The 8,198-nt window shown below is 50.0% G+C and overlaps 1 protein-coding gene across 1 annotated transcript; it reads left to right on the top strand.

Moving 5' to 3' along the window:
* Positions 1-4,535: 4,535 nt before the first annotated feature.
* Positions 4,536-7,754, top strand: pthlha (parathyroid hormone-like hormone a). The gene is made up of 3 exons (XM_068586703.1): positions 4,536-4,642; positions 6,366-6,890; positions 7,252-7,754. Exons 1-2 carry the CDS (start codon positions 4,536-4,538, stop codon positions 6,865-6,867), a joined length of 609 nt encoding a protein of 202 aa, XP_068442804.1. The 3' UTR covers positions 6,868-6,890; positions 7,252-7,754.
* The last annotated feature ends 444 nt before the right edge of the window (positions 7,755-8,198 follow it).

Genomic DNA, 8,198 nt, shown 5'->3' with positions numbered 1-8,198 from the left:
GGAGCATAGACTTCTATACAACCAGAGGAGTCGCCCCCTGGTGGTCAGCAGAGAGAATGCAGCTTTAACACATGAAGCATAGACTTCTATACAACCAGAGGAGTCGCCCCCTGGTGGTCAGGAGAGAGAATGCAGCTTTAACACATGAAGCATGAACTTCTATACAACCGAACTTCCTCCACCGGCCGTCATGTGTTAAAGGTGTCATGGCGTCCCTCAGGGCCGAGTGTTCGCGCGGCCTCTACATGCGGTCCAGACCTCAGCGTGAGCCTGGTGTTTCCTCCGTGTTGTGTCAGATGGTCACACGGCAGCAGGAGGAGCTGAAGTCTGAGAGCAGCTGCTGGAGCGACAGAGCGTTTACTGTTTGCGGCGGCGGTGAGCGGCGTGCGGTGGAGCAGAGTAAACCAGAGCTGCTGCTGCTCGCGGCCGCATTCCTGCGCTGGAATCTGTCGCCGTGGAGCAGCAGGAGGTGGAGGTGAGCCAGAGGTGAGGAGGAGAGAGGGAGGCCACCCGGAGAGGAGATGTCTCACGGCCTCTTCATCATCCCTCAATCATCATCATCCATCACCGGCTGCCCTCCCCTGCCTCACACTTTCCCATCATGCCTCAGTGATTTACTGCAGTCGGAGGTCACAGACGCTCATTTCATCCTAAAAGACCCTCAAACTCCTCATGTTCAAACAACAAACTCTACAACTACTCCATGCGGTTCCTAAATCTGTGTTTCTGTCAAGTTAAGGGATTAACGCCTCCCAGCGTGTCGGGATTATCCTCACGGACTGAAACAAACTGTGATTGTTGATGAACAGACTCTTTCCATTCATGCACACGTTAACTTTTCCATTTAGCTTTCTGCTTCTGCTCCGAGACGAGAACCGTTTAATGAACATGAACTCACTTCACATGGAAATGTTCAAATGAACCTGACAAAGGAAGGCCTTTGTGCCACCTCCACCAACAATGGCTGTATAGAAGTCTGTGCGTCATGTGTTAAAGCTGCATTCTCTCTCCTGACCACCAGGGGGCGACTCCTCTGGTTGTATAGAAGTCTGTGCTTCATGTGTTAAAGCTGCATTCCCTCTCCTGACCACCAGGGGGCGACTCCTCTGGTTGTATAGAAGTCTGTGCTTCATGTGTTAAAGCTGCATTCCCTCTCCTGACCACCAGGGGGCGACTCCTCTGGTTGTATAGAAGTCTGTGCTTCATGTGTTAAAGCTGCATTCTCTCTCCTGACCACCAGGGAGCGACTCCTCTGGTTGTATAGAAGTCCCTGGTTAGATTGTCAGTGGAAGCTTTGACCTGACAGGCTTCACGTCCTATTAGTGATGGGGGGCTTTAGGACCATGGGGGGCTTTAGGACCATGGGGGGCTTTAGGACCATGGGGGGCTTTAGGCCTCCTGCTAACAGAACCAGCCTTTGTGAGGAGAATTGTTTTCAAAAGGAGGGGGGGGGGGGGGGGGGGCTGTGTTTGTCATTCGCTGCCAAGACGCTGCAATTTTCTATGAATGTGAAACAGCTTTCCTGGCTCCGACCCCACTCGCCGCCCGCTGCCAGGAAAACACACTTTTCCTGTTTCTTCTTCTTCGACTTCTTCTTCTACCTGTTTGCTGCAGGTAAAGCGTTCACAAGAGGAGTCGACGCTCCTTTCGTTCCAGCGTTTAGAAGGAAATCTGCTTTCTGGACTTTGCGTTCCTGAACCGGCTCCAACGGAGCAGCTCGTAAACTGGAAGGAACTTCACTAATTTGCAGACAAACTTCAGGGGGAGGAAAGTGCTCCCATGATTCTCCCTGGCAGCGATGCTCCAGTGCCAGGATGCTTGAAACCATGACTTCAGACAAGCAGGAAAAAGCATAGACTTCTATACAACCAGAGGAGTCGCCCTTGGTGGTCAGGAGAGAGAATGCAGCTTTAAGACATGAAGCATATACTTCTATACAACCAGAGGAGTCGCCCCCTGGTGGTCAGGAGAGAGAATGCAGTCATGTTTGTGTTGGGGCGACTTCACTCGGCCTCCCTCAGCAGTGAGCAGCATGAAGAGCAGCATGAAGAGCAGCATGAAAGGCCCACCGTGCACTTCCTAAATGTTTAGCTTACCGTTTGGCCTCCGGGGGTTTCTGACTCGCCCCTCTGGGGGAACTCTACCCGCGGAGCGGATGCAGATGTTTATCAGGGCTTTCCTACAGCTCTGACTCCACACTGAGTCCACGAGTCACTCGCTGTTTCCAACTTACTCAATTATCTCAGACATGCGGCGCTCTGAGGGCCATTGATGCTTCTTCTGGGCTCCTCCCACCAGCAGCACAAGGAAGGCATTGTGGGAGCAGAGACCTTTCTGCTGGCCCTCCCAAATGAGTCAACTCCTCGGGTTGTATAGAAGTCTAGGCTTCCAGTCGCCCCCTGACCACCAGGGGGAGACTCCTCTGGTTGTATAGAAGTCTATGCTTCATGTGTTGAAGCTGCATTCTCTCTCCTGACCACCAGGGGGCGACTCCTCTGGTTGTATAGAAGTCTATGCTTCATGTGTTAAAGCTGCATTCTCTCTCCTGACCACCAGGGGGCGACTCCTCTGGTTGTATAGAAGTCTATGCTTCATGTATTAAAGCTGCATTCTCTCTCCTGACCACCAGGGGGCGACTCCTCTGGTTGTATAGAAGTCTATGCTTCATGTGTTGAAGCTGCATTCTCTCTCCTGACCACCAGGGGGCGACTCCTCTGGTTGTATAGAAGTCTATGCTTCATGTGTTAAAGCTGCATTCTCTCTCCTGACCACCAGGGGGCGACTCCTCTGGTTGTATAGAAGTCTATGCTTCATGTGTTGAAGCTGCATTCTCTCTCCTGACCACCAGGGGGCGACTCCTCTGGTTGTATAGAAGTCTATGCTTCATGTGTTAAAGCTGCATTCTCTCTCCTGACCACCAGGGGGCGACTCCTCTGGTTGTATAGAAGTCTATATAAGTGACTCTACTTCTCTCTTGATGTATTCCCTCAGTAAACATTGTAAACATGAGTTTATGTCTCAATCTCTAGTTTCTAATCTTCTTCTATACAGCATGATGTTCATTTAGTACTTTATGGTCTGTTAGAGTCAAACAGACCATAAAGCAGGGGACGCTTTAGGGGCGGGGCTACCAGGTGATTGACAGGTCTCGACATCACTCCTCTTCAGTCCACATATGGTCACTTCCTGGTAAAAAAACAAGATGGCGACGGTGAAATAGTTTTGCATCGGACGATCTGATTTGCACAAAGTTGAGGTTGAGTCATCCTGATGCAAATGCAGATTTGGTGACTAGTCTGTCAGCTCACGGCATCTTACCCATAATGCAACACGGCGCCTGCTCCGCTCCTCATGTCAGTGCTCCCAGAGTGACGTCTCCTGGCTCGGCCTCGTTCATGCTGCCATCCTGTAAGCTCACATGTTCAAGAAAGAGAACTCTGTGAACGCGTGAGAGATGCTGAGTCATCACGCCTCAGCGAGCAGACGACCTGCAGGTCAGCTGCTGCTCAGCTGGCGGCGAGATGCTTCAACCCAGCGGCGAGCGGCTTCCTGTCGCCGGCTTCCTGTCGCCGGCTTCCTGTCGCCGGCCGTGTGGAGGTGTGCTCACCGTGCTGCTGCGTGTTCTCTTCTGCCAGCAGAGGTCGCCAACGTCACCTATTTATAGATTTGGATTTTATTTTTTGCATAAATATGATCAAAAGTCAAGAGTCTCCTGGATCGCTCCTCAGGTTGCCTTCCCATCATGCACCTCTTCAGAAGGAAGAGGACCTACAGCTTCATAGTGTTGTGGTGTGTTTGTGTGTTTTTTAGTTTCTGTCCTGACAGGATAACGGTCGCTTTCACTGAAGGACGGCGTTGGTCTTCCAGCTGATCTCTTTAAGGTTCATGTTCTCACGTTGAGGATGAATGAATGAATCTGAGACCATGAACTCTTCTGCTCGGTGTCTCTGCACCAACAAGTCTCCGTACATCCAGCAGCTCTCAGCTTCTCCCTGTGTGCTGCTGGAGTGCCACCTTCCTGCCGCCTCCCCTTCCTCCTCCTCCTCCTCTTCCTCGCTGAGTGGGCGGGATGGAGGCCCCTCCCCCTGGCGGCTGGCTCCTCCCCCTCCCTCCCCCCTGACCCGCTCATGCAGCAGCAGCAGCAGAGCAGCCTCACCTCTCAGAGGAGGACACCTGGACGCCTCCTGCTGCTGCCGAGGAACTCAAGAGGAACCTAAAGAGGAGTTTAACAGAACTTTAACAGGAACTGTAACAGAACCTGAACAGAACGTCTCCAGGAGCAGCAGCCGGTCCCTGAGGTGTCATCACCTGGATTGTGTTTTTGTTTTGGAAACTTTGAGAGAAAAAGGACAAAAGTGATTCATCTGTTTGTTCCCTGTGGAGACAAAAAGTAGGTCCTTGACTCCTCTCTCCTCTCTCCTCTCTCCTCGCCTCTCCTCCTTCATGTGTGTGTGTTGTGTGTGTGTGCAGGCCTCATGTGTGTGTGTGTGTTGTGTGTGTGCAGGCCTCATGTGTGTGTGTTGTTTGTCTGCAGGATGTTCTGCTCCAGGAGGGTTCTCCAGCAGTGGTTCTTCGCTGTGTTCCTGCTCTGTTCTCCGGTTCCTCACCTCGGACGCCCCATCGACGCCCTGAGCAGCAGAATGTGAGCACACACACACACACACACACACACACACACACACACACACACACACACACACACACACACACACACACACACGTTTGAGTCCAAACAGAATGTGTGAAAGTCAGCTAGATGGATCCACGTTAGAACTTTCTAGAGATAAAGACTCTGAATGGTTCTGGTTTTAAAGGGTTCTGGTTTTAAAGGGTTCTGGTTCTAAAGGTTCTGGTTCTAAAGAGTTCTGGTTCTAGAGGGTTCTGGTTGTCAAAGGTTCTGGTTCTAAAGGGTTCTGGTACTAAAAGGTTCTGGTCGTAAGGGTTCTGGTTCCAATGAGCTTCAGTGTGTTGTTGTTGTTGTTGTTGTTGTTGTTGTTGACGGTTTCTGGCCTCCAGCATCAGATTGTTGTTCTTATGATGAACTCTTTTCATTGGACAGAATCTTGACATATCAGGAAGTATAAGTAACGCTTCTTTGAAGGAGCAATGCATCATGGGAAAGCCAGGGTCCTGTTTAAGCCGGTGTGTTTGTGCTCGCCGGTTCCTTCAGGTTCCTTCAGGTTCCTTCAGGTTTCTGTGGTTCTGATTGACTCAACACCGTCTGGAAAGAAAACAGCTCCACCTGCTGGTCACAAGCTGCTGCTCTTCTCCTTCTTCTTCTTCTTCTTCTTCTTCTTCTTCTTCTTCTCCTTCTTCTTCTTCTTCTCCTTCTTCTTCTTCTTCTTCTTCTTCTTCTTCTTCTTCTTCTTCTTCTTCAGGGGGACTCTGGGTCTGAGTCATGGTCTCATTTCATCCTGCAACAAGGAAACAGACACTTTGACTCTGGAGGGTTGTGTGTTCTAGTCTCTGGAGGGTTGTGTGTTCTAGTCTCTGGGGGGTTGTGTGTTCTAGTTACTGGAGGGTTGTGTGTTCTAGTCTCTGGAGGGTTGTGTGTTCTAGTCTCTGGGGGGTTGTGTGTTCTAGTTACTGGAGGGTTGTGTGTTCTAGTCTCTGGAGGGTTGTGTGTTCTAGTCACTGGAGGGTTGTGTGTTCTAGTCTCTGGAGGGTTGTGTGTTCTAGTCACTGGAGGGTTGTGTGTTCTAGTCTCTGGAGGGTTGTGTGTTCTAGTCTCTAGAGGGTTGTGTGTTCTAGTCACTGGGGGGTTGTGTGTTCTAGTCACTGGAGGGTTGTGTGTTCTGGTCTCTGGAGGGTTGTGTGTTCTAGTCACTGGGGGGTTGTGTGTTCTAGTTACTGGAGGGTTGTGTGTTCTAGTCACTGGGGGGTTGTGTGTTCTAGTTACTGGAGGGTTGTGTGTTCTAGTCTCTGGAGGGTTGTGTGTTCTAGTTACTGGAGGGTTGTGTGTTCTAGTCTCTGGGCAGACGGCTCCACCATGTGGACATCTCATGAAGTGCTTTTCACACGTTCCTCTTTTTCTTTTACACAACGAGCCTGAACTGGTTTTGTAAAACAGAGGTCATGGGTTCAAATCCCACTGGGGACGCAACGAGGTTTAGAAACTGTCCTTACACACATGAATAAAGTCTCTAATCATCAATCGTCTCTCTCTCTCTTCTGGGTGAATACAAGTCAGTTAAACCTCATTAAATACTTTGTAAAACATAAAAATACGAAATAAAGAACATGGAGGAGAATAAAAGATGTTTTTGGGTGCGAGCTCGTGACCTCATGCGTCAGTACCTCATTATTTATGTACATGTGTATTTGTACTTGTATATTCTGACCATGTGACGGTCGACTCCCTGCAGGAAGCGCTCGGTGACTCACGCTCAGCTGATGCACGATAAAGGACGGACGCTGCAGGACTTCAAGCGCCGCATGTGGCTGCAGGAGCTGCTGGACGAAGTCCACACGGCCGAGATCCGGGACCTGCCGGCCCGGACCGGAGGAGGAGGAGGAGCCGGGAGCAGCAGCGGCGCCGGCAGCATGGGCATCAACCTGAGCACCACCGGCAGCACCCTGCACTCCAAGCCCCCCGGCGGAACCAAGAACCTCCCCGTCAGCTTCGGGCCGCAGGAGGAGGAGGGAACCAACCTGCCGCAGGAGACCAACAAGTCCCAGACCTACAAGGACGGCGCCATGAAGGCGCCCGGCAGGAGGAAGAAGAAAGGGAGGTCCGGGAAGAGGAGGGAGGGCGACAAGAGGAAGAGGAGGGCGCGCTCGTTGGGCCGAAGGCCGCAGGACGAAGACGGGAGCGCCCTGCTCGGCCTGCAGGGGGCGCTGCTCGGCCTGCAGGGGGCGCTGCTTTGAAACGCTGTCAGTCTTTGACAAAGGTGAGTCAGACAGATGAAGACCTGAAGCATCTAGATGTGCAACAATAATCCCAATGAAGCGCTGGGAGAGTTCAGAGGAGTTGGTCATGTGATCATCTGTAGGTCATGTGATCGTCTGTTGGTCATGTGATCGTCTGTAGGTCATGTGATCATCTGTAGGTCATGTGATCGTCTGTTGGTCATGTGATCGTCTGTTGGTCATGTGATCGTCTGTAGGTCATGTGATCGTCTGTTGGTCATGTGATCGTCTGTTGGTCATGTGATCGTCTGTAGGTCATGTGATCGTCTGTAGGTCATGTGATCGTCTGTAGGTCATGTGATCGCCTCCATCAGGAAACTAACGTCTGCCTCTCTGTCGCAGAACCTCCGGCCCGGTGGACTCCTGAACGCTCTCGACTAGACTTCTGTCAGAGGGATCGTTTGGAAAGAAATTAGAAAATATTTATTGTCTGTAAATATTCTAAACATAGCTAAATAGATCACAGAATATGATAAAAATAAATAAATAAATAAAAACGTGTTTGAAGCTCTGTGAGGCAACAGATTTGAATCTTTGTGAATCCTGATTGCTTTTTCTTTTTTTTTATTCCACTCATGTCAGATTTGTTTTGCCGTAATTTATTTGGTCTGAATGGTGTATTTATTTTGTAAATGTATCGAGGTGCTGCTGACCTTCTATATTTTTGTACCATAATGCACTTTAGATATATAAATATAAATATATATACCATTGACTTTGTGCGTGGACTTGTTTTGGTTTGAAGTGAAGAAGCTCTGCTGCTGGTTCTTCTGTGTTCGACCCCCATGCTGCCTTCAGGGTCTCCGTTCCCTCCAGCGCCGCTCTGCTTCTCAGTGAGTTCACACCTGTACATAAAGCAACATGTTGCACTGAGATGAACTTTCTGACCGGATTAAACCGCTGACGGGATCCTGCTCTGGTGTCTCGTGTCTCCTTTCACACCACAAACCTCTAACAGCTGTTTGCTGGAGCACCCCAGGGCTCCGGCCCGGGTCCCCTCCGGTTCTGTTCAGATACACCTTTCATGGGATACAAGGCTCTGTGGTTTGTTCGGGGAGGACTTTGTGTTTGTATGGCGTGGTAAACAGAATATCTTTGGGTTTACACCTTTAAGAACCAACAATTAATAAATGAAAAGATTTTAAAGAATTGATAGTGAAAACGTTCATAAATTGCAGCTTTACTTCCAGATCTCACTCGACACTGTTTTGGGGTTCTGGGTCGGGTCAAAGTTACTGATGGTTATTTATTCAATAGATTCGCTCTAAAATGTAAATCTGCGTCTTTAT

The sequence above is a fragment of the Clinocottus analis genome, unplaced genomic scaffold (assembly GCF_023055335.1).
Source record: "Clinocottus analis isolate CAN_PGR_092001 unplaced genomic scaffold, fCliAna1.0.p SCAF_20, whole genome shotgun sequence".
NCBI lineage: Eukaryota > Metazoa > Chordata > Actinopteri > Perciformes > Cottidae > Clinocottus > Clinocottus analis.
This window is presented reverse-complemented; position numbering and strand designations above follow the sequence as displayed.

Excerpts from the sequence above, each read along its gene's own strand:
- pthlha (XM_068586703.1), top strand. The coding sequence starts at position 4,536 with ATGTTCTGCTCCAGGAGGGTTCTCCAGCAGTGGTTCTTCGCTGTGTTC. Across the intron at positions 4,643-6,365 it reads GACGCCCTGAGCAGCAGAAT|GAAGCGCTCGGTGACTCACG; the intron begins GTGAGCACACAC and ends GACTCCCTGCAG.